Source organism: Phalacrocorax carbo, chromosome 3, assembly GCF_963921805.1.
Source record: "Phalacrocorax carbo chromosome 3, bPhaCar2.1, whole genome shotgun sequence".
Classification (NCBI taxonomy): domain Eukaryota; kingdom Metazoa; phylum Chordata; class Aves; order Suliformes; family Phalacrocoracidae; genus Phalacrocorax; species Phalacrocorax carbo.
Window position 1 is genome coordinate 42,247,253 of NC_087515.1, and position 27,055 is coordinate 42,274,307.

The 27,055-nt window shown below is 40.7% G+C and overlaps 1 protein-coding gene across 2 annotated transcripts; it reads right to left on the reverse strand.

Moving 5' to 3' along the window:
* Positions 1-1,451: 1,451 nt before the first annotated feature.
* Positions 1,452-25,422, reverse strand: B3GNT2 (UDP-GlcNAc:betaGal beta-1,3-N-acetylglucosaminyltransferase 2). 2 transcript variants are annotated; one of them, XM_064446692.1, is made up of 2 exons: positions 24,806-25,422; positions 1,452-3,888 (listed from the first exon to the last, which is right to left on the reverse strand). In XM_064446692.1, exon 2 carries the CDS (start codon positions 3,877-3,879, stop codon positions 2,686-2,688), a length of 1,194 nt encoding a protein of 397 aa, XP_064302762.1. In that variant the 5' UTR covers positions 3,880-3,888; positions 24,806-25,422; the 3' UTR covers positions 1,452-2,685. The 2 variants fall into 2 exon arrangements, with proteins under 2 accessions (XP_064302762.1, XP_064302763.1); XM_064446693.1 differs by lacking the exon at positions 24,806-25,422 and adding an exon at positions 24,336-24,626.
* Between the last annotated feature and the right edge of the window lie 1,633 nt (positions 25,423-27,055).

The window sequence follows — 27,055 nt, forward strand, 5'->3', positions numbered from 1 at the left end:
CAATGCTCCAAAAAACAGGATCCAGCAACTACAAAAACCCCAAAAACAAAAAAAGCCACCACCAAACCAACCCATATACAACCACTTAATACCGTATCTGCTTTTTAAAGATTTTTCTGTCTTCCATTCCCAGCTGTCCCCAAATCCATTCCCAACACAGTTTCTTTTGGTTTCATTCCATTTCCTTAGCTCTGTTCTTATTCCACTTACTCTTTACTCCATGCACTCCCAGTTCTTTGTCAAGACAGTTCTGTCTGCATGGGAGTGGACTGGAGACCCAACTAGACAGTACAGTCACCAGTGCTTCTCCACACCCAGAGTAAATATGACTAGTCTGTCGATTTTTCTGCAGTACCTTTTACCTATTTAGCCCACTGGGGACACCTACTCAGTCTTTTCCTCTCCCCTCTCTCTTCTCTAGTCACTTGAGAAGGTGGGTAGATGCTTTCTCACAGCATTTCTTCTCGGCAAGTACCACTCAGCCCATTTTTTCTTATTCTCAGTTGTGTGCTATACAAGAGGCCTGTTTTTAATCTCATGGTTACAGGAAGGGTATAGAGTAAATAATTAATGCTGGCACTGCACCAATTCCACCCATTTCACTAACAGGTTAGTTTCATAGTATTGTGTGCACTCCACCCCATCTTACTCATAAGAATTCCTCTTACTCTCTCTCAAGTCCATGAAGACTCTTAACATCACATCTCTACTTGCGTTACCCATCATCAGCATAACTTCTTTTCGTTTGCCCCAAACTCTTAACAAAAATCCCACTAATATTTAGAAAGAAGTAGGGTGCTTAGCATGGTTAAGAGGTACAGCGTAGGAAGTAACACATGTACAGTAAAACCTGTAGCTCTTCCAGAACGGTTTAATTTCTCAAGAGAAAGAAGACACAGGCCAAACCTCATGGCACAATACCAGAACAGTCTGCCTTTATTTATCCTGGGTGTTGACAGGCAACATCTACAGAACAGAAAGGTGGAAGACCAGAAGACAACCTCTCCCCGAACAAAAGAAGCACATCATCTGTACTTCAAGGTAAACAAAGGAACAAGAAGGCAGGTCAAGAAGCCAAAAGAGTTGTAGCTGCCAAGTTACTTCAAACAAAAACGGAAGTGACAACCATTCAACCCATTCCTTGACTCCTTTCTTATACAGGCGGTGTTATTGCACAGGCAATTATTTGTGTACGTACTATTTTTTCTAGGGCACTTGATGTTGTTCCCTTGCTTTTGCCAGAGTTGCCACTCTATTTACAGCATCTAACCAATCCACGCACAACTGCAACAACATTGTCTTGATAGTCTACTACATAAGTGTTAGAGAAAGTTGCCGAATAAAGCCTTTTGCTTCCGAACTTCTGAAAGGCATTATTACTGAATGCCACACAGCAGAATGCAACTGCTCTGTAAGTCAACATTATTTCTCAAATGAAGCATTACAAGAAATACTTAAATCACATTTTATTTTTCAAATTCAAAAATAGCAATTAGCTTTATTGAACATGTTACACTTCTCAGATTTAAAATATCATGCTCTATTTAAATATCTGAGTGACAACACTATACAAATAAAATGTTACACAAAATATATTTAAGAAAATGTTTTGGTCTTCAATCTGAACAATAAATAGACAGGCACTTCTACATATACAAAGGAAGCAACCACTATTTAGAATAAACTCTTGAAGCAAGATGTGGCAATACATAAGAAAGTCTGAGTTTTGAGAATATGTTTAATTCTACATGAGACATCATGCAACTTCAAAGTTTGTTTCAAAATTCAAAACTCTTCGGATCTGCACAATTCTAGATTTGCTACCGCTTTATAGGAGATCCAGACCATGCTCTCATACGCAATGTGCAATTTCATTTATTTGCATCAAATCGAGCTACCTGATCACACTTAGTGCCAAAACACAAAACAAGAACTGACCAGAGTAGCTTTTCACATAAATAACAGAGCGACAAGTCACCTCTACCTCACATAAGCTTGGGGCAGGGGGCAGACCTAACTGTACCTACTGCCCAACTCCAAACAAAAGCTGCTGTTCTTATTCCTTATATATTCAGCTCTTTTATGGGGTGTTTCAAATAGTATTATGCTTTTTTTTGTTAAAAAAACCATCATGTAATAAAAGGGTAAATCCTTCAGACACAGGCACACTTTGCACAGAAGACTGAAGGAGAAAATACTGTTCCGGGGTGCAAAAAGACTGAGAACTATAAATTAATAAAATTCAATAAAGTCTTGTAAGAGTGTTTAATACTTAAACTACATTGCTCCAATTTGTGAATTTTCAATTTACAGTGGTTTCCACACACAAACACTACTCAAGGAAAAACTATCTTCCACCATCAAAACTAATGAAAGATGCATTGTCATAGGCAATCCCTGTTTCCAATACAGCTAAACAGTCACTGATAGCTAGATAGATCCTTGAAGTCCTTTCTAAAATTAAAGACAAATATTGAAACATAGTGACCACCAGGACAGTGGAAAAAGCCAGGACCAAGTCTTCAAGCCATCCCATCAAATTTTAGTATTATTCTCATTTTCAAACATACAGGAAAAAGTTTCCAGAAAAAATTAAACTATTAAATAGAGCTTCGATGGTCCACCAAGAAAGTCAGACCCAACCTTGTAAAGTTATTTGGATTTAAGACACTTATGCACATTGCTTTAGCAATTTAAGTGTGGATCTTGCAAGCGTGACCAAATCTTAATCATTTCTTGAGGTTTTCTACTATGCACTAACATTAAATTTGTGTAGGAACATATGTTATTTCTGTATTTCTCTTCAATATCAAATGTTCTGAAGCCTTTGTGTTTTTCCGGAGCAAGCCCAAGCTTCTGAAGGCACATTCCAGTATAAACATCATCAATAGGGTAAAGGAGTACCTGGTCAGATGCATTATTCAGTCTTAATGCCAGATCACCAGAGTACAGAAACCCACCACCTCCTGCATATGGAGGATACGAACCTTCATATACACTTTCTGGGATGTAGTACTTCAATTTTTTTTCTCTGTGAGGTCCAGCATCTTTGATCACATCACCTATAAATAAGTCTTTGGCTTTGTCCTTCGATAAGCTCTTCAAGTAATCCAGGATCTGATGGGTATTCACAAAAACGTCATCATCACCCTTAAAAATAAACTGGACATCTGCGCAACTGCTGCTGACCCACTTAAGAAACAGCACCTCTTTCAGAGTTAAATTGAAGAAAGTGTCTCTGTAGTTCCAGAGGAGAATGTCTTGGTGGGTTTCACTCTCAAATTTTATCATGTCTGAAAGGTCAGGAAAATTATCCTCTGGTGGGGTCTGTCCAAGTAAGAAGACCCTTTTGACTGTCACATCCCCTGATGTTATTTCCTTGCCCCAGGATTCCCTAATTGCTTGCCTTCTATCAAAATGGGGTGTAAGTGACTTAATAGCAAGCAGCAGAAAAGGTTTATGTTTGCACTTGTTTGGCTGATCCATTAATAAAGAATAATTTCTACATCTCAAATAAAGTAGAAAGTCTTTGAATCTGTCTGGCAAGCTTGCAAAGTCACTAACTTCTGAAGGTACCCACGGATCAGGGTCACAGGAATTGAGAACACTCGAGTTCAAAACTAAGTTCTCTTCCACAGTCATATTGGAAAGCAAGGTAAGAATAGGGTTGTAAAGCAGTTCAAGCTTCTGTTGCTGTTTGTTCCAATAAGCTTTGTGAGGAGTATATTTTCTCCAGAATTTGCTGCGTGGTATAATAACACGGCCTTTTGCATTCTTCTCTTGGCTGCCACTTTTTGACACTTCCACAATCACATAAATAAAAATGTTTACCATCATCAGAATTCCCAGCAGCTTTAATCTTCTGCGTCCAACACTCATTTCTCATATCTGGGAAGAGAAAAAAGTGACATATTTTTAGCCTTCCTCCTATCAAGTTCTTGATCTCATAAACATGCAAACTACTTTCAGACAAAGAATGTGCAAGTTAGTAGCCTAAAAACAGAGGTTATCTACACCCAAAAAAAGTAAAAGCTAGTCTACCTCTAATACTTGTACACCTACAGCTAGTAAGGGCTTGGGGTTTCATCAAACAAGAAGCTGGTAAGAACAAAGTTTCTATGTGCTATTTAGGAGTTTCATAGTGCATCTAAATTAGCCAGCAGTTTTTGCTCCTCATGTAAGTCTCCTTGAAACACTTGACTGTATAATAATTAGAGTCTGAGCCCTCAGCCTGGCAAAGGCAAGCAGAGAAACTTTTTTTTCTGCTAGTAAGGTGAGCTTAAGGGTATAGAATAAATTGCTATATGATAAGGTCAGTTATTTTTAAATTAAGTTGCAAGCTTTTATACTTGCAATCTTATATCTTCCAACTACATAATAGGCAGAGCTGAATTTTAAAACATACAACTCGTTTCCATCCACTTCACTTGGCTGTTCCTTGGGAGAGAGGCTTTCAAAACTGGCCAGCTGCATTGCTGGTATTCAGAGCTCTGCAGACAGAAGAACATGAATCCACACTCCCCACCCCACCCCCACCCCCACCTAGAAAAGGAAATTAATGACAGCAGAAAGTGAAAGTGTAATTATTCCTAAGGAAAAAGAAATCGAAGAGGAAAAAAAAAAGAGAGGTTTCCCATGTATGTAAGACCAGGAATAGTAAGTGCACCTGCCTTTGTTACAGCAAGGTTATTCTGTGACCCATCTCCAGTTTTTACTGAGAGAGAAAATGGATCAATCCCTCCTCCTTCTACAGTTGTCAGAATGAAAGGTGCACAGTACAAGGAGCAACATGAAAACAGTGTGTTCCTTTGAAGTAGTGCTTATCAAACTGTTTACTAGCCCGAGGGATATCAAAGTATAAGCTACACAAAATTTAACAAGCCATTCTAAATCAGGAAGTCTCACTAGAAAATACTTCAGAATGAATAAGAAAGTAAGACTACATTTATGTCAGATACAGAACTTATTCTTGAAGCAGCTTTCATTTGCCAGGATGATTACTGGAAACGATTACTGGGAGACCAGAAAAACCAAATGAAATAAAAGATTTGTAATCACTGTTAAAAGCCCAGCTGTAAACACTGGTGTAAACAACAGTCAGGAAGGCACACTTGAGAAGTACACCTTGTACTTGCTGCTCTTTTCATTTCCAACTGTCACCAGACACCTGAGCTAGACTGACCCATGGTGTCTTCTTATTTAACCAGTCTTACTTTCATTTACTCCTCAGCAAGCTAAACACAAAATTTGGTCAGCAATCAGCAGGTAAATAATCAGTAATCCACCCTCCCACCCCCATTTAACACCTGATTCTCATTAAACCCAAAGGCCAGGAGTATTTTTTAATTTAAATAAAAAGCCAGTCCTAGAAACAATGGACTACTCGAAGAAAAATCCCTATTGTTCCTTCATTTGACCTCAGGTACCATGTGCATACGACCAGGGCAGATCTACTTTATTTAATGTCCTGTTCTCATCCAGCTATGACATTTGCTGTTCTCATTTTGAAGTAGTTTTCTTCTATACCACAAAGACAAAAACATACTTGTGGTCAATGCTATAACTTGAGCTAAAGGGCTGAACTGTTAGAAAGCACTGGCTGGCCCCACAGGGTTCAGAGAAACTTTATCTTCCTCTTCCAACTGCCACAGCAGGTTTCACTAAGATCATTATATACTATTTTTCTTCACCTCCCTTTCAGTACACACAAAAATACTCGAGAAGCAGCTGTCCCGTGTTTTTTACTATTCCATGCAGTTCAGCACATACATCAGTGCTTGTCTACCCTGTCCTCTATAGCACTTCCCACTGGAACAACAAATGACATGATATTTGACCTACGATCCCAGGACTCCCTCCACAACTGGGTAAGAAGCTTCCCCCCTAGTAATGGCTAACACAGGATTGTCAAGAGCTCAGCTGGAGCCTGATTTTCCAGGGTATGTAGCACTACACAGCTCATCTGTTCTAAGCCCTCAGCTACTAAGCTATGAGTATTCAACACCTCTAAGTCATCTGGATGCTTGACCTGAGACTATTCAGAACACAATGAGACACCATTTGCAAAGACTTTATTTTCAATCCCTTAACAAAATCATTCAAATCGCTAAGTATTTTGGGTAAGCATTCAAATTCTGTAACTGCAAGATCCTCCTTAATCTTCCTGTTTTTCACTTGTAGCCTTGCAATCCCCTGCAGCAAATGAGACAGGGATCCTACACAGAAAAATCTCAGTTTACTACTAAACTTGGTACAACTTTTCATCAGAGTAACTACCAGTGGCAAGATGACAGTGGTTCCATCACATAAAGCACAGTAAATGCTATCAGTTTCACATGGAAATACTTCCAGTATAATTTTCAGTCTCCTTTTAAAAAGCTATCCAATATTGGTGATAAAATTAATATTTCTGAGGAAATAACAAGTGACATTCAATATCAATACAGATAAGAATTTTAAGACATGAACACCCCCCAACTGTGCATGAAAGCATTCTTCTCTTCTGTAATCAAAGCTATCTACATGTCTCTTTTATAAATTCCTTAAAAAAATGTAACTCATTAAGAATATCAAACCAATACTAAGGGCTACCAAGTAAAAAAGGGATAAAACTGCTTTATTTAAAAAGTGTCCTTTTTCTAAACTAGACAAAGACAGGTTGTATTAAACACTTACTCAGCATCAGATCGAGGTTCCTGAACTAAAAGCAAAAAGAAAACAAACAGACTTCAGAAAGGTTATTTCTATAAATTGAAACAAAATCCTCAGTTTTGCAATCAATATGTATTAGCTTTAATTATTACACCTGAAGACAGGAATTGACAAAAGGGTGCCAGTTCAGCAATTTCACATTAAGTGCACTGGGTTTATCAAAAAACACAACATTGCAACCCTCATCACAATGCAGGGGACATTGCATTTGTAATGTTGCTAGTGGGGGGGTTGGGGTTTTTTGTGGGTTTTGTGGTTTTGTTTTTTTTTTTTTAAAAACACCCACTGCCCATGTCTCAAGGCAAATCTCATTTATTCATCTGCTTTGTTGACACTGCAGCGATTAACCAAAGCACTAGCATGATGGAGATTTTGTGAGCTGGGCAGCTTGCTAAGAAGCATCATCGTAAGCGCAAGACGGCCCATTTCCTACTTACAACTTAGTGACAGATCTGGACAGATCACAAAAACTTTCTCCTATTCCAGTAACAGCTTCTATCAAAATTAATATTACAAAAATTCACAGCTGCTGAGAATGGAAGAGCCATTAGGGAAGCCAGAGATAAACGAGAAGTGATCTGGTTCATACTTACATCTAATCTGATGCATTTTTATACAAGTTTTGTTGAAGAACTGAGATGAGCAGTACAAAGCAATAACCTATTTGAAAAATTTCTGCTATTTTAGGTGTTAAAAAAGAAAAGGCTAGAACACATCACTAGGTAGCAGAAAAAGGAGGACACAAGAGTAAATACTATGTATTGGTAAAACAAATCACAGTACACACAGAACCTCTGGAACAGAAAATCCTGCAGAAAGTTATTACTACTTCAGTGGGTAAGGTGCATAGTTACCTACACTCAAAAGGTGATCTGATACAGCTTTTCAATGCCTGTTTTCATCATCTCAGCTACACTGATACAAAGACTGTTTTAGCAACCAGTTCAAGTTTGTATAAATCATCACATTGATGTTTATGCAACTTCCAGCTGTGCAGAGTTATGCATCAGTAGCACTGAGTACATGAAGTCCATTTGTTCAAAGCCTTTAGAAAATATCCATGTGGCTATGAAAAAAAGGGGTTAACATTAAACACACTCTGGATAAATCAAGGCTCTGCTACAGATACAGTATTTGGAAAGATTGATTCTGCAGAAATGGGAGAGTTGCCCTCTTCAGCTCCAATCCACTCTTACACTTCACTGCAGTCAAAACTAAGGTATTGATAGAAGGGAATAGATTTATGGAACACAAAAGCAGCACTGGGATCAAGAGACAGACAGAAAAGGCACACCAGCAGAACCTGGGAAGAAAAACAGTTTCACTGTGGGACCAGGCAGCAATCAATAAAACAAGATTAACCACATCAGAAGACGCAAACAGGTATTACAAAGAAGCCATGAGCTACAGGAAAAGATCAAATGTCCCAAATGCTTTAATTCCAAATAACATTAATGCAAAAGGGTGAGAAACTGTTCACAGGTTGTTTTTAAACAGTGTTATTTTATGCGTTCTCTCAAGAGTGAATTTATTCCAAATGCCTGCAAGGAACCTATTTGGAAGTCTGGAAGAGTTGCTGTAATGTGAGAATTACTCACAGAATCACTCTCCTGAGCTGGAAGGGACCTATGAGGATCCAGTCCAACTCTTGACTCCACACAGGGTAACCTATAAGTTAAACCATATACCAAGAACATTGCCCAAATGCTTCTTGAAAACACACCCTGCCCCATCCAGTTCCAGGAATTAATTATACAAGAGGCACTCTCTTCTGGGGGCAAGAATTTACACATACAGGGGCCACAATACCCCTGCCAAAAGACAGTGGTTACATCTGGAGAAGACCAAGCTCAAGGTCAAAACCAAGAACAAGTACATCTAAGTGTACTAGCCCCTAAGTAAGGGCACATATGATTCATCAGTTTGTAATTCTCACACTGGAGGTTGGATCCTGCAGAAGAATTCTGATTAGCCCTGTTACAGCACTTGATTTTCTGTAATGACTCCACAAAGTTAGCATGTGAAACATGTGATAACAGCTGTTTTTTTTAAACTGATGCTACTAAGACCTTGCTATGCACAAAAACAAGCTTAAACATCTCACTGAGGTTTAGCTATAGGAGACAAAAAGGCAAGAGAAAGAGGCAGATGTTGCAAAGAAGTGGCTAAAAAAAAGCAAGTATATTTAGAAGTTCGGGAAAAGCAATCCTCTGTAGGATAGAAACAACGAAACACAGTGGATTCAGACAGTGCACTAACTAGTTCTCTATAGCAAGATGTCAAAACAAACACCTACATTTGCAGTCAGAGTGCAACCTAAATGAATCCAAACAGGAATTCTGAAGACTTGGAACTTGCTTCGAGATCCAGATTTTGGCAGGTGCTGGGCATCACCCAGAACTATGAAGTAGATCCTCCTTCCAACAGTTTTTAAGCAAGGTGCTACTTCATTTGAGTTGAAGATGTTACCACACATAGTAAAAACCTTCAAGGTAGGACAGGACAGGCAGATGCTCTTTTGGGTCATCAAAACGTCAAAACATAAAGGGCAATAATAAGGATGAAAGCAAGCAGCAAACGGATAAATTTTGACAGTCAATCCTACCAATTTTACCAATGAAGCAACAAAAAAAACTCTTCCTGAGACGTCAAACCAAGACATATCTAACTTTTTTATTCTGCTTATATTCAACAAAACACTCACTGAATGTTTCAAATACCAGGGGATTAACTGCTCACTTACATATTAACTGAGGTATTATAAGACAACTTCAGGAACGCCACTTTCCTAAATTAGTAGAACTTTCTTTTATGCCAGGTTTCTATTTAGCAATGAGTATTAAAGAACCATATATTCATATGCCAAATATTGATCATATTTGTTGATTTTTATTGATGTTTAATTTAAGTTCTGAACCAGCGGAGCCTCTAAGATGCCCAATTGTTGTACACTGAAGCTTCTGCAGCTCTCTAGGCACTGTCTCAGTCTCTGTACAGATATGAATATCCATCCCAAGCTCACCCTTGCAACACAGAGTACACTTAAATACTTAAACTTAAATACTTACACTTAAAATAGCATGAAATTGAATAAATTGAAATGAAATTGAATAAAAGCCTTCAGAAGGGAGCTACAAAGGGGAAAGCAACTGTATCTCATGTGTCTTAATTCTGACAGGAAAATCATCATCCTTGCTCTTAAGTACTGAAGCCCATGATAAATTATGCAAGTGGACAGATTGCTGGTGACTATTTAAAACTTAACACTTAAAAGGTATTACTTGTTATTGCAGGAAGGCTCCATCATTCCCTTTTCAAATAAAGGGGGTAGGCTTTATTAATACCACCACTGGGCATGATGCAATGCAACACTACTCAGCAAGGATCCCTAAAAGCAGTTTCAAGCAGCAAGTAGGTTCTCACAGCACAACACTAAACAGGGGTGCAAGGGTGCTAGCTTGTGTTCAAAAGGCAGTGTAGCCTGTGGTAGCACAGTGACCCATGCTGCACCCCACTGCACAGCATGGGCATACCCACAAACTCCTCCAGCAAGGTGAAAAAATCCTTTACTACATAAAGCTGGGAAGTTTCAGGAAGCAAAAGACAGGTAAGACAACAGCCATTTTCAAGGTTATAGTTCTATTTAAAAATAAGTTTAAATGGTCTTTCTAGATGTATGTGACATAATTTCTTCACTCCGAAACCAGTCCTTTGCTATTAAAACTTTCTTCCTTTATGCTTTTATTTACGATATTTATTAATCTCAAGTCTCAACATAAAAGATCAAGAGCCGTAAAAGTGAGCTGTGACAACCCATTCAGCAGTCTCAACAGCAGCATATCATACAGATTTGCCACTAAGCAAACCACCCAAAGCAGAACTCCTGTAAAACAGCTGGAATATTTAGCACTGACAATTAACAATTCCCCATGGAAAGGAAAAATCAAATAACATGATACAGACTACCTCATGTGGTTTTTCTTCCCACATTGCACATACCTGCACAACCCCTTCCTGCACCAGCAAAGTGTTCCACAACAGATGCAGCCATAGGGGCAGATCTGTACTTCAAGGCACTAAACCAAACCTAGGCATACTCATGCAACCCCGGAATGAAGGAAAAATAATACATTTAACCAGACTATCTGTCTCGACCCTCACCTCTTGCAGCAGTTCCACACTGTGAATTCACAAGCAGCCAAACCAATCTAGTCACCAGACCCCTCCCTTTTGACGGAGACTTTCTCCTCCTCCCTTTCTGACTCCAAGAACTTAGGCCCAATCCCTCCCTCGCACTGGCTCTGGTGCTCTGCCAGGCCTCTCCATAATTCAGTTTATATCACTAACCCAGCAGAAAACTAACAATGACCAGAGATACACACCAGATAAGCACCAGAGCAGCTACAGTGAAAGCACACAGAAGAGAGGAGAGTAGACAGACCTCCCCTCTTCAGCAGGGGTGACAACACACCATGAACTGGGCCTTGGTTCTGGATGCATAATCCTTCCATCCTCTAATAAGAGGCTATCTAGCATCACTAGCAACAAAAACATTATACTTACACCCCGATGCAAACAGTCATATAATGCCAGTCTTTGAACAGATCATGCAGACACAAGGTAAAAGATTTAAGTTTTTTTCCTCCTTGAAGTCTGACAGAAGCCATGACCTTTAACTGCAAATACCTCTATCTTCTACTGAGGACAGGAGTTATGCTGTAATTTTCTAAGTAGGCTGAGTAACTTGCCTACAAGCCAAGCATTAGAAGTCGAAGTACCTACTGGTGCTGATATACGATAGTCCTTACTACCTGCGGGTATTACACCTACCATTCTACTGGTTCAGGACTAAACCAACAGGAATTTGGCAAAACAAAGCTGTAATTCAAGTATCTAACAGATACTACCACCTTTCTCTTTGCAGAAACTGGCTACAACCGGGGCTATGGCAGACTTGGATCTCATCATGTAACTTCATTTTGAAGCCCAATATCCCTTTCAGTAGTTGTATATGTAGCACAAGTTCTAGTACTTCTCGCAATAGTGCATGCAATAGTGCCACTATGGTTCTGAAGATAATTTTTTAAATTATTATTATTAAACACATCACAAGCCATATGCAGTCCCTTTAACCCCGTGAGACACATCAGTTCTTCTAATACCTCGGTTCTGTTTGGTAAGTCTTAGAAGAGATTCCTGGATTGAACAAGAGTTTTAGAACATGACAATGTTGTTAAGAGCCCCAGGCTGTTATGAAAAGTCATTGTGCAATTTCCAACTTTAAAGAACTAGAACACTATTTTTTTTTTTTAACTACCCACAATTGTATCTCTCTTTTCCCCTCAGAACTTCATGCAAGTCCACTTTTACACAACAGTAATTAAGAACATCTTAAGAACTGGCAAATATTCAACAGATATCAGTATTCTGCTTCTGCAGAAGCACATCACAGTGGCTACCACTGAATAACTCAATATTTTCTGTGTTCTTCAAACACCACACTCAAACTATGTTCCAGTTGGAGGAAAGTTACCAAGACAACACCATACTACACAATGCATCAGAAAGTACAATGAAATTCAGAGCAGTGAATCTTTATTTTAACATTAGTTTTAATTAATTGCATATACCCAATTTGAGCCATCTTTCAGCATATTATTTAGTTTTGGGAGAAATTCTACTCTGCCAATATTTTAATACCAAAAGACCCCAGTGCAACTTGGCCATGGAATTTCAAGATCCAAGTAAATAGCAAGACTGTGGAAGGGTACGCTTGTATTTTCCTATAAACACAGACCATGGCATAAAGAACTATCAGGAGTTTGAATAAAAGCCAATCTAACATGATGTTCTGTTTCCCACTAGTTATCTTCAGCACACTTTGCTCAAAAAAAACCAAAAACGCAAGCCACCCAAACCCAAAAGCAAAACCAAAAAAAACCCCAACCACCAAATCCCATACACAAAAAAACAACAGTACATCAAGGCATTTCTCTCATAATACTCCCCTGGTTTTCTGTAGTAAGGTATTACAGGGCCAGGAACTGCATTTGAACCATGTTCAATTACTGTTACTGAACCTAATCTCAGTTTGTCCAATCCCTTTTTGAATCAGTTTGTATTTTAAACTTTTATGAATTACACTGGTGATGAATTCCTCTATTTTTTCACACAGCAAGAACTTTGAATTACTTACTTCTCTATTACAGCACAAGAGGGGAACCCTTGGAGAACAATGTAACAAAAAAAATTGCAGTTATTTTCTCTATGTACATTTGTCACACGCCTGTACCTTTTTTGCCATAGTAAGAAGTATTTGTTATTTTATTTGGGGAACTATTTTACACTTCTAACTAACCTTGCTCCCCCCCACCCCCAATTAGGTCATTTTTGATATGGCAACAAAAACAAAAAACATTTTGTACTTAAAGCTCACAAATAAGAATTTGCGGAGACTTTTAGAGCTATATTATCAATGGGAGATGGCATAAGGCACAAACCAAACAGTATACTCAGTCTCACTAAACATAAGGAGAATTACTTCTAAAATAACCACAAAATTTGAGAAAGAACTCTTTCCCACATACTTCTCAGCACATTCCCATTAGCTTAGAAAGCCTTCTCATTTAAAACATCCACACATGTAACTGGTTGTCCAAGACCCTCATGGCAGGTGGATGATGCTGAACTTTTGTCATTAAATTTTTCAGAAAAGTCATCATTGTCTTGTGATCCATATGAAGTTGGACTGTCTCAGTTTCCAGCACCCGCAAGTTTTACTACTAAAATTATCACTATTTAACACTTATTTTGGCTGTCTGGTAGAAAGATTTAAGAACACTGAGGCTTCAGGTCCAGTTATATTACACTTAACTAACCGAGCTGGTTACTCCCAGACCATGCCCTACAATTTAAGGGAATTAAGCATACACTGCGCAGAATTATAGACAGTTTAATCAGTTTTGTGCTACATTTTTTGAAGTTACTTTGCTTACCTTATCCATGCCATAACTCCTTGCTCAGACAGATTCTGCCCCTCTCTTCTGAGATGGACTGACGAAAAGTAGTAAAATCCTCATAAACATTAAAATCAATTAGAAACTGCCAGTTTGAAAGAGGATTTTTAGATAGTTGTCAGTTTTCCAATGAAACAAGCATTTTTGTGGTCACCTGCTCAATTCACCCTTTGCCTTAAAGGTACTGCTTCCTTTTACTCATCATTTTCCACTCTCCCTAACCCTCATTCATGCATACAGCCGCTTCACAAACTGGGGTGCTTATCAGCTCTACCACTGGTTTATATTTAAGTTACAAACTCAACACTACCTTTTCAATTGTGAAACTGATGCAGAAGGATTGAAGCCTGTTACATGAAAGAAAACAATCTCCAAACCTCAGTCAAGCATTGGAGCTACCCTAGGCGTAGTGACAAAGCTCTCCACTGTCCCTCCTCTTCTGATAGCCCATTTGTATCCCTGTTCCCACAGAAGATTTTTCAAATATGCTCTTGTTCTTGCTTTGAAACAATGCCTCTCAGCTTCACCGGTAGTTTTCACTGTGCAGTACCTTGCACCCAAGCTGTCCATGTCATGTGGCCCCCTCCCCCCCCCCCCCAACTTCTACAGCCACAGCAATACTGGAGCTACCTGCAGACTTCAGGAAATAACTGCACCGTTCATTCTCAATTCATTTGGCACATCACATTTGCAGTCAGAGGGATAAGAGCTTAGACCCAGCTCCTAAAAATATGCTGAACATACATATGTCTGCACACAGATGGGTGAAAAACCGTAATTTCCAACTGAAATGGTGTTAAAAAAAGGCGAAGAGATAAACTGTTGCAACTTCCCCACACAGAAAATGTCTCACTCCGTATGGCATTTAATACAGTACCCTACAGAAACTTCTTTTTTAATCACTAGAGAGTGGTTAGTATACTTAAGTAAAACAAGCTGATCTAATGAACATGTACTATACAATCCAACAGTAATTAACTGGCTTGAACAAAAACCTGTAAAATGTTCTAATGTAGTACTCACAGGCCTATTGTTTTAAACATCAAAATGAGGCCCACAAACTATTTTCAACAACCAAACTTTTGCTGTTAGTCAAGGAAAAACTACAGTGAAAATGAAATAATATATTTCTAAACTTTGACTGACTTTATAAAGCACTAAAGCAATAAATAGTCTGTATCTGAACAGCTCCCCTCTCATTCATTCTTACAGGAGCACATGATATATATATATATTATGAAGGTGACATTCCAAGAAGCCTATTTGGATTACGTTTCCTACAGTGGATTGAATGCAGCAATTAAGGAATAGCCTCAAACAATACGGAAGGTTGACATTAATATCACCACTGCATTTACTAATTCACAAATAAAAATTATTTTATAAAAATATCTCATGAAAGTTATTACAGAACATACAAATCTTAGAAATGCAAGAGAATATAACTTTACGCTTTACAGAATTTTAAGTGCAGTGGTACATAAAATACATTTTCTCTAAATACAATATAGAATTTTAACTCACAACCCGGTTTAGTGAACCACTGCTGGCTTACAGAATTGATGTTACTGTTTTAACTACAGAACAGGTAAATATTTTCCTCCACACAAGCTGATAGTGACTGCCATCTGGCACCACGTAAATGCACACAAAATGGCTTTATTATATTAGTTATACCATCTCATTTGCTTCCTATGATCCATAGGACAACCTCCAAATATTCTACGCAGCTGCTTCAAAAAAACCTGTGCAATTACTATAGAAGGAAGACACAAAGATTATAAAGTCATCATGCATCCCACATGAGCTACCGTTCTGAAGTGAAAGAATTCCACTTACAGCCTCTCAATCCTCACCCAAGTCACAACCACAACCAAGCAGAGAGAACATGTTCCAACAAGGTTCTTCTAGAGCATATGCCAGATTTGACCACACTCCATCACCAGGTCTCACCATGACTCCAAATCACATGGATTAACAGACAGTCTTAATTAGGTAAGAACACCATCCAACAAGCTTGTCTGTAGACAATCAGATTATCACTGAAGCCAGCTCCTCTAGGTGCAATGCAGACCCTGCAGCTATCTGAAAGGATCTGTAAGCACTACAAACATTTAAATTTCTCAGACTACTACTACTACCTAATTTAAGCAAGTTTATTCTCTGCAGAGTCTTGCTTCTCAAAGCAATCAGATAATGCACAATGTTTAAAAGGCATTGCTCAAAGCAGTTATGTAAAGATGAAACTCAAGATGTTAACCTGTCAGAAGCTGCTACAAAAAGGTGGGGAAATCCCTGCTACGTTAAAGTTTTTAAAAGCGTAATGAGAATCCAAAGCTACCTACCTCTAACAGCCTGTTTGACTGCTGTCCTGTCCTGAGACTATCAATGTCAGCTTCCAACTGTGGTATTAAGACTGAATAGTCCATTCATTTACTGCTGAATGGTAAATTCTGAATATCAGAATCCCAAAATCTTCAGAGTAAGCTATACTACTGCTGTGTTTCCTGTCACCGTTTTGACTAATTCCAGGTGCCTCCCTCACTCCAGCTCCTCAAACAGCAAAGAAAAGTTACCGGAACGTCACCTTTAAAGGTACTCTATTTAAAATAACATCTATGAAACAAAGTTTTTTTTGACTTTATATTGCTGCTTAGAAATATTGCAGCAACACCCATGAAGTTTACATCAAGTTATCTTTACAAAGTAATTCAGGACAATAAAAACTTATTTTCAACTTCATTAAAAGCAGCTGATATGAAATTCCTGCCTGACAGAATACTTACACTTAACACCAGATCCCCACTATTTCAAACTGAACACTTCCAACCCTGAATCAAACTGATAGAGTCACAAAACTTTCAGCTGGAGGGTGATCTGTTTTCTCATCTATTTTTAATTAGAAAGTGAGCTACCAGTAAGTCACTCAGATCATCCCAACCCTGTCTATATTTTAAATTATACATGTTTCTCACAAAAAGGTCTGAGTTTAATTAAGAAATTTAAATATTGTGTACCTACAGAAATCAGTGCAAGTCAGGCCTAAATATATTTTTTTTTCAGTTAAAATTGAATCCTTGGATTGGCTGCAAGAATGTTCAGTTCAATTTTGAGTTGTTTTCAAGTGTTCCTATAGAAGATCAAGGTATATGCAAGGAAAGCCCTCTGGTCATTATGAAAGGTTTTCTGTAAGTTCAAACACAGGTTTAATGTATATTCCATTTTTTCTGCTGTTATAAACTACTTCAGTTTGGTCCTAATTTTCTACAGGAATAAAAGAATCCATGCGTACGCCACACATATAAGGCAATTTACACAATGGCAGTATCCCTATAAATTAGTACATTGTGCCAATATTACCATTCTACACTGGCATATCTACAGCCACACTAAACATCTATGAAAGTGTTCCTAACTATACTTGCAAAATAACTTGTGATAAAAGAAGTTTAGTTTCATTAAGAGTAAAAAGGATTTGGATTGTTGGTTTTGGTTTTTTTGATTTTTTTTTTGTAATTGAGATCTTATCCTCAGTTGTCAGTATGAAATCTCAATTTGCTATAAAAACTAATATTAAATTTTAATACCTCAGTATTTGAAGGCCTGTGGTAAAGTGACCTGTTGTTCCCAGTTCCGTATACAAAAAAAATCATGTCATTCTAAGGTCAGTTTATGCTTTAGAATTACAACATTGTGCAATTTGTTAGGAATAACCGAGAGCTGCCAGCTTCTGATTTATGAACTTCAGTTTTTACATACCTTTGAGAAGACTTCAGCTTGAATGAATAGTAAATTAAAAAGAATCAGAGAAGAGGTTTAACTGAGTGGCAGCATAGAGAGATTTCTTGGAAGAAAATTAACTGTCATTCATCACATCGATTACAAGTTAGGGGGTACAGTTTCATGGCAGTTTAAAACAGTTTCAGTCATGGCTGACAGATGCCTGTAATTTATTCCTTCCCCTATGAACTGCACAGTCCCATCCCACCTTTGCACTGATTTGACTGTGGTGAGTCAGTTCAGGGAACTAAAGAGGACCATTAAGAACCTAGCAATAAGGCAGAAATTAGCTTTCAGCTGGCTCACATCACTAGATTTGCTTGCCACTGTGCTGCACATACACCAGTAACAATGCACCGGAGAGAAGACTCACAAAGCCAAGACCACAGCAGATCCCATTTTCAATCAGCTTAAGCTTTCATATACCAGCACATTGCCGCTGCAACCTGACACTACTAATCTTGTTCCCACCATCACCCACAGAGGTCCCACAGGTAGGGCCAGAAAAGTACCAGCACTGGTCCACCAGAAGCAGCTAGCCCTTAGGCAGTGTCAACCATAACGAGACACACCCTGCGGTTTGAATTTCTCTAACACTTTTTTTGTAATCAACTCTGTTGGTGAACTAGCATGAGCCACCCATTTCTGCTACATCTAGTGTGGTCTGCTACTTCCACTCTTCTGCATAAGAATGTTATCTTCCCATAACTACCTGAAAGCTCAGGAAGCGGACGATGAACTACCTTCCTCCCAGATATTTAGCATGTGGATCAATGCTAGTTCTGGTAATAAAGAATGAAGAATGGGTAACACATTAAAAGCATCACTGGGGTTTGCAACAGACATTTAAAAATAAAGTCTGCTGGAAAGGCACTGTCTTACTTTTATGCTGTATTTGAAATAAAAAGGTGATTTAGTATACCTATTCAAGATACAGATAACCCTAATTTCCACAAACAAGACAATTCATCTCCTGGCATCTCTTCCAGCTTTATCTTAAAACCAGTAATTACTAAACTGCCTTCACCATATTCCAACCACCTTTGTGTCTGCATAGAGAGCATTCACTATTTAATCAACTAACAAAACCATCCTTTAAGCACCACAATTCAAGCCATCAAAATTTTACCTCTGCTGTGTCTTCTTGCCTATGTTAGACTGTCAGACATAAGCCGCACTACTAAAAACTATGTTTCAAAACCAATGATGCTCCGACTTGGTATGTCTGATGAGGTTACTGTCCCCAGTGACTATTCTCTTCTGAGTTAAAAGTAAACAGACACTGGTTTTCAATTTGACTTCCATGAGATGCTGCCTTTGGAGCCAGTGGCTGGGTGATGGGTTATGCAGCTGGGACAACAACCTTCCCAGCCATCTCAAGACATGCTTCTCTGCAAGTGCTATGTGGTTAGTCAAGAGTCAATTCAAACCAAATCCATACTGTGAATATTCAGGTCAGAATTCCAAGATCTGCCTCTGAATTTACAGTACTCAACTAAAATATTTAGGAATGCAAAACCTGCATTTAAAAATGCAAATACATGAAAAGATTTTCACCCTTAATTGGTTTTGGTTTCAAGTGTAATTAACAAGTACAGGAAAAAGTTTTTCATCTTTCTGAAGAATTCATTTAAAGTTCATAAAATCAGCGGGGAAGTTCATTTTATTCCTTCAAACTTATAAAACATAAGATACAGATCTCGTTCCAGCCTACCAAGTTTAAGGAAAAGGAAACAATTTCTCAGCCGTTTTAGGCAACTAAAGATGCACATAAGTACTAGGAGGATTTTGTAAAAGATCTTTGAGCAGGTTAGGCAGCTAACTCCCATTTTTGTTAATGGCAGATAAGCACATAACCAGATTAGACACTTCTAAATCCAAGCAGGAACTTCTGTACCTGTTACCTGCACACCAGTGCAAAGTATCAACTACATCTGAGAGTGGTTTGAGTAATCAGCTTTAAGCTGTTTTGCATGTCTTTTAATTGCTTTTATTCAAATGCAAATCAACAGTAAGTTTGCAATAACATTCTCCATCCCAAAGACATTACCATTTTCTAACGTTCAAATACCAGATTAAAAAAATATCACTGCTCAAGTATGATGAAACAGCACTAAATTCAGGGTACAGCCTGACATTCAGCTGTACCTCTCCTTAAACTGAGTTTAAAAAAATCCTACTCTCCCCAGTCCATGAATTCCCATGTTTGCATAGCTCACTGTGACATTACGTACAACCCCAAAGACAAGCAAACAGAAAGGTTATTTCTCAACCCCCCTTGGTTCCTCAATTCAGTTCACAACACAGCTGCACAAACAGCTGCGCCAGCACAACAGACTGGGGGTGCAGAGATAAGCACTACTTTAGCCACTATGCCCAAAACTGCACCACCCTGCAGGAGGATGCTGCTGACAGCAGGAAACCCGGTGCAGGCTGAATGGCAGGTGTCTGTGACAGGAAGCTGAGCATCCCACATGTACACGCACCTCTGCAGGGCATATAAGCTTTCAATACCACACTGCTACTGTAAATTTCATACAGCTATGCATATCCTTGCTGGTTCATACACCACAGAGAATCTTTTGTAGAAAAAGAATAAAATTAATCATCAAAAAAAAAATCTAAATCAAATGAGCAAGAAGATATAAGGGACTTACAAATTGAGTTAGTTAATCCACTCAGAGTAACTCTTCTGTGAGCTTAAGATGAAGCAGCTGCTAAATTTCCGAAGTTGTTTACAAAGATGAACAAAACTATTTCCAAGTTAAATGCTTTTCAGCTCTTAGAACTGTATTTCTCTCAAACAACAAAGCTTTCTTAACCAACTGCTGATGAAATTGTTTCATCGATTCTCCCTTTAAAAATCTCAGCACCACACCCATCACACAGAGGGATTCTTTTCCTTATTTAAATGCTAATTGCTTCTCAAGAGACACCAATTCAATCTTTCTTTTGCACAGTTCATCACAAGACATTTTAATGATCCAGTCTTTTCACTGCGTTTTACACGATCTGGAGAGTTGGAAAGGTTTACTTAACTCATCTTTTAAATCCTAAAAGGCCCAATGAAATAGGTAGAAAACGATACAAGGGAAGTGCAGGATCAAGCCCCAAGATGCTGGTCAGTTCTTCAGGTAAAATGTGCCTTAACAGATCAGAGATATTTATTCCCCAACTTTCAGTTAGTGTCTTGTTCAATCTGCACCAAAATGATGGAAAGAGCCTGTATTTCATTATCTCACCGTCATCTTTTCTTGGTTATTTTTGCTGGCTTTTAAGCACATAAGGATCGTGCAAATCCAACTGTGTAGTAGCAGCAGACTGATAAAAACATCTAAATATATATTTGTGAGGTCAGAACATGGCATAAGAGGGAGACTACATTAGTAATTTTTGTTAACTACACTCACAGGCACAAATTCTTCTTTAAACCACGTGAAGCACATGTCTGAATACAGCCTACAACGCAACAGAAACTTCAAATACTAATCCGGTGATTTCTCGTACACATAGCCATAACAACCGCACCTTCTTCCTAAATTGTTAACACTTTCATCAAAAAATGTTATTGTACAAAAAAACATTAGGGATTAAAATTGGGTATACCTGAAAAAGATATTAGAAATTTAAAAGTTTCAAAAATTTGAAAAGCAAATGGATGCCTCCTTGCTTCAAATTTCCTTATATACTTTTACTGTATAGCGATAGAAAATATAATAAATAGACATACTAGGAAACAAATCTCATGAAAGCCCATGAAAGGGACAAAGATTGTTTCAAGCTTTTGGAAGGTGATCAATCCTACTGGCCCTCTAAAAACATTAAGCAGGAGAACCAGCCACATTAAAAAGCTCATTATTTTAATGAAATAATTTTTTTCTGTATTCTGTGCTTTCTATAAAAACACAACCATCAAACTAAATAAAACAGATTATTGAAACCTTGTTGCTACAATAAGTGTACTCTTGCCAATAGCTTCCCCCTCCACCCTCCCTTTGGCCTATTCTTGGCAAGTTTTAGAATTATACAGTTTAAGCAGCTTTAAGTGTGTGACAAACCTACAGGAAACCTACCAGGCTCTACTATTGAAAGAGCAAATGCTTCAACTGAAAGAGAATAAATTAATGGGATTTTTACAGCAGGAAATAACCACATCCAGTAAAATACGGAGATCTGGCACGTCAACCCTTGACGCATTTCTGCTCACTTTCCATCAAAGAACACAAGTCTGACAGCAAACAGAAAAAGCTCATCAAGTAACTTTGTGAAGTTTCACAAGTTGTCTGAAGTAAAGATTTTACAAGATTGTTTGAGCACATTTGTCAAAAGTGAAGTCATCTGCTGAAAAAGAACAAGTTACCAAAGAAGTTGGCTAAGGATTTTAATTGATACTGTTCAATCTTTTTCATCTCCTTTAGTTAATTTGGAGAAATACGCCTATACAGATTTCAGTCAAGTACACATATCAATGACAAGCCATCCCTGCTTCTTGACAGTTGTGATAATGACAATATTGGCTGTGGTAGGAGACATATGACTACGTCCTATGTTTCAACACGATCATCACTGACATAAACTGTCTTTTATCACAACCATTTGTTCTCCTTCAATTGGTTTCACGCAGCCAACAGCGAAAATCACTATCAGAGCTAGCGCCACTACAAAAATAGCTGCACTGGGTGGCACTAAAATGACAATGGCTAAGGGTCTTGGCATTCACAGGTCACCATGGAGGAGCACCCTTCTGAAAGACTTGATTCTCCAAGGAGTCTGCTGGGTAGACAAGAAGATGAAGACTCAAATCCTGCATTTTTCCCTCCACATACAGCATAACTTATTAATGCAGACAATTGCATATATTTGCCACCATAGAATACAAAACCACTTTATCCACTCCTCATTTCTCATCAAAGCCTTTCTGAGCCAGCACTACTTTTTATACTGATCTCCTCAGCATCATCTTCATTACCCAGTAGTATTTAAAAATTTAGGAGGTGCTTACAGTCATGAATAATAAAATTTTTGACCACCAGTGACATTGTGTTCATTAGGAACAATCCCTAGGGGAGATTAGTGAGCTCTATCTATCATGAGACAGGGCATCAGATGGCTAGCTAGCACTCCCAGCCATCTCATGCATGACCTTCAAAACAAGTCCCTCAGCAGTGTTACCTTGCTGCTGTACCTCATTTTCCTCCATTTTCCTCATCTATTTATAGTACATGGGGAAAAGAAACAAGCAAAAATCCAAGCAAAACTAGTTTACAGGTGACAAAATCACTTAATTCTAATTTTTGATCCCTTTATGCAGTGTCTGTATCTTCCCTAGGGCCTTTTAACAGTATTGCATGACATCTCAGGTATAAAGTCACACGTTCAAAAGCAAGCAGCAAAATCAGGGTTTCCTTTAAGCCAAAAGATTTTGATTCTAACTGATAGCATTATATTTTTAAGTATACAACAAACATTCTGTATTTTAATTCATCTCCACTGCAATATTGTTTTTTAAAGACTCACAGCCCTGTGGAAAAAAAACCAAACCAAAACACAAACAAAACAACCAAAAGCAACCAACCAAACAAAAACATTAGAAATTACATCTGCTGAACGAGAAAAGCTGATTCTCTGCTTCGTTTCCTCCATGCATTTGGTAATAATTCGGAGCTAATACAACTCCTCCGGTGGTTTCAACAGGCATCAGGCTGGGTCACGAAGGTGACAAGGCAGCTGTTGCCAGCAGCCAGTTCCTCGGCTCGTCACCTGAACAAAGCACCAACTGTAGCACTCACCGGAGCGTCATCTGCTCCCCCCACCCCACCACACCCCACCCGTATACACCATCCGTGACAGCAAGAAAATCTGACGCAAAAGCGGAACTGCAATAAGAACACGAAACCGTTTTAAGCAACTTTAAGAGAGAACTAAATTCGAGGCTGCCTGTCTTTAAGACAGGGGAGGAAAAATTAACCAGAAATTTCCTCAAAGGAGAACGTTATAATCATGTTTCCTCAAGAACTTTCAGATTATATATTTAGCATGTAATTTTATGCATGCATCCTTCCACATCCAGATGAAATTCTTCTGTGCCCAAAATAATTTTTTAAAAAACCCCAAATCAGGGGAAAAAAATTAAAACCCCAACCGAACCAAGTAAACTCTTAATCTGCATAGTTAAAACTAAACATTAGCGTTTAATAATCAACTCCAGCAGCATAGAGCATTTTGGGAAGTTGGACTCAACGGTTGCTCAAGTAACTTTCACCATAAATTTTTGCAGGATGACTAATGAATTGTGAACTGCAGTTTTGGCCACAATCGCAGCGGGTAACCTAAAGTCCCCTCCTGGGGGGGGGTGGGTGGGCGGGGGAGTACAGCACGTCTCAGGAAGTTAAAGGATGAAAAAGCACGTATATTCAGGCCAACTCTAGCAAAAATATCAATCTCCTCCTTTCAGGTTCACCAAAGTACATACGTTTGAGCCACCACCTCAACACTATATTTTAACAGCAAAGACCTAATGCTGCACAATATTCATGATTAACCTATTCGGTTACAGCCTGCTATTTAGCTGACCCCACCAGCTGTGCGAGTCTTCCGGCTCCACCACCACCCCCGAAGAAAACCCGACGGGCGCTACCGTGCCCGCGCCCTCCCCTCCCCTCCTCTCCTGCAGCCAAGGGGAGGATTGCAACAGCAGCAGCGCCCAGCACTGCAGCAACCTACGCCTCAGGTTTTTCTCCAGAAAAAAGCTCACGGTTTCACCATCAACTCCTCACGTTTAAAAAAAACCAACAAACCCACAAAACAAAAAAGCGACGACAAACGTACGGTCATTCAACTCGGCCGAGCTGGTTTAAGTTTCATCCATGCCAACAGATCGCGCCTCTGCCTTCCTCTCACCGAGTTTGTTGCAACATGTGCCGGCTGCCGATGCTCCTGTGCGCCACAGTAGACATTTCGCGTGGTTTAACCCCACCCTTTCCACCGCCTGCCACCTCCCCCATCGGGGGTGAGTGGGGGGACACGACCAAAAAAAAAAACCCAACACTCAAAATCCTTAATGTGCGGCTCCGACCGTTCGCCCCCCACCGTCAGCCTGTAGTTGTCAGTACACAAATAAGCTAGGGGCTCCGAGGAAGAAAAACCTCACAGTCTGGAAATCCAGAGGAGGTAAAAATTAAGTTTAAAATGTATTTCCCCCCATTCCCCCGGCCTGTCCTCAGCCCTCCTCTCGGCGTCGATCCACACCGCCCAGCGGAGGCAGGGCAGGCTAGGGCGGCTGCCCCTCCCGCACGTACCTTGCCAGGGTGCCGCGGGTCTCCGCCGGGGTTCTTCCTGCCGCCGCCTCCACATCCACCATGCTTTTGTCTTGCCGCAGGCCGCCTGTACGCGGTGGGGGTCCCTCCCTCCGTCCCCCCGGCGCTGACCTGCCGCTCTATCACGGCCCTCGCGACCGGCGGGAATCCACGCCGCCGCGCTCCGCCAGCCCCCGCAGAGGGCGGGGGCTCCGCACCTGAGGGCGAAGCCGGGGCGGCGCCGAGGCGGCCACCGAGGGCTCGTGCCGCCCCAGCGCCTCCCCACGGGACCACGCTCACCGCTGCCGCCGCTCTCCCCTCGGGGCCGGCCGCGCGGCGGCGGAGCGGTGGGCCAGCAGGGAGCTAAAGTGATGCGAAGGGGATGAGGCGCCTGGGGCCCGGCAGCCGGGGCGGGGGCCGAGGCGCGCCGGCCGTTGGAGGGGGCGGGAAAAGCCTCACTTGTTGCCCTGTGGCAGAGCCGCGCGCCCGCCTTCCCGCTCGTCACGTGCGCCTCCCCGAGAGACCAAGCGCGCGCACCACCCGCTCGCCGCCCACCAGCCAGGCGCCGCCGCGGCAGCAGCGCGAGCCCCCGGCAGCTGGCACCACGCGCTGCAGGCGGCAGGGGCGGGGCGGGGTTGGGGGCGAGGCAGCGGGCGCGGCGCTCCCGTTGAAGCCCCGCCCCTGTCCGACCGGCGGCGCAGCGGATTGGCGGGGTGGACGGCGCGGCGCGCCGTGGGGCCGGGCGGGGCACGTGGGACGCGGGCGGGGGCGGGGAGCTGTCTCCGCGTCCCCTGTGCCCGGGTCGTCCCTGTCGTAGGCGGACGTCGTGTTCCGGAGGAGGCGGGCGCAGGGGGAGACCTGACACCGCCGCCTCGCCGGCTCCTTGCCGAGCAGCAGAGAGTCTCCCCGCCATCCCCCCGCCACCCTACGGCTTGCAGGCACGACGCCCTGCCACCCTGTCCCGCGGGACCGCGCCTGAACCCAGCGCCCCAACCCAACCCCAGTGCCATGGCACCTTCCCGCAGCCCCGTGTTCTCCCACCATGTTCTCCCTTGACGCCTCACCTGCTTCTTGGGGTAAAACACCCTGAGAAGGGGGATTCGGTGTTCCCCAGGTGTCCACTGACACCCACAGCTCACTGCAAAACTCACTGGCACTGACTGTTGGCACAGGGGGTAGGTGTCACCCAGGGTGCCCCTTCCAAGAGGAGGAAGTGAGGTTTGGGGGCCGTTTCCACAGAGAGGGAGCAGCTCTTGACCAGGCAGAAAGGCAAACACCAACAGATTTATGTCTGCCGGCTTCGTTTGCAAGAGAAGGTGAGGTTGCACTTCCCTCCCTCCTGCAATAATAAAAACATTTTCTGAGGTGAACACCTACCAGTTTTACAGACTGGTGGCCTCTACAGCCACAGAGGCTGCTGGTTGTGGCTATAGAACATCTTTGTGACAATGTTCATTGCTTTGGGTTTTTTCCACATGGCATCAAGCAAAAGAGGAAGACCCCAGCCAAGCTGAAAAATCCTGTTCCACATAATTAAAAAAATTTTTTTCTCCTTTTTAAGCAAGATAATTGCAGGTGGGTCAGTTTTATGGGGTAGTCTGCAAAGCTTTTATTACTGAGTCCAGGGGTCAGAAGAAAAGGAGTAGTTTAGGCTGTCAGTGCTTCCCTTAGTAAATAAGTTTTTGAGAGTTTCAGATTTTGGAAATTTGCCCTCCAGAGCTGATACTAATCATGCATGACTCGCTCATTAGTAATCCTCTTTTTTTGTCTGTTTGCTTACTTGCTAAGTTGATGAGACTACAAATCCTGGCAAAACATCCCCATTAAAACAAACTAGAGAAATCTCCAAGACCCAGGATGCTTACTGAAATAAAACGTGTGCTGTTAGAGCAAGGAGTACAATCTTCAGTCTCATTGTGGCCAGATCAATAGCAACCAGCAGATGGATTTACAGTTTCCATGGTCTGTGAACCTCACAGCTTTTTGTCCTATACAGGACGAAAATGAACACATGCCATTTGTTTCTATTTTTAGCACCTGCATTCTCAATCCAATATAAGGAGTGGCCCAACCAAAGCAATTATCTCAATGTCACCTGGGACAGTCATTTAAAAACTGTATTCACTGCAAAAGGAGAGGGAAGTCTGTCCCACAATCCACAAAAATACACATTTATGCACTTCTGTTTTACAGCATTAATTTTCACCAAGACTCAGTAGCTGGTGTGCACAGCCATAAACATGACTGGTTTGG

What these genes read in the sequence shown, in the direction of transcription:
- B3GNT2 (XM_064446692.1), bottom strand. Translation starts at nt 3,879, where the DNA reads ATGAGTGTTGGACGCAGAAGATTAAAGCTGCTGGGAATTCTGATGATG.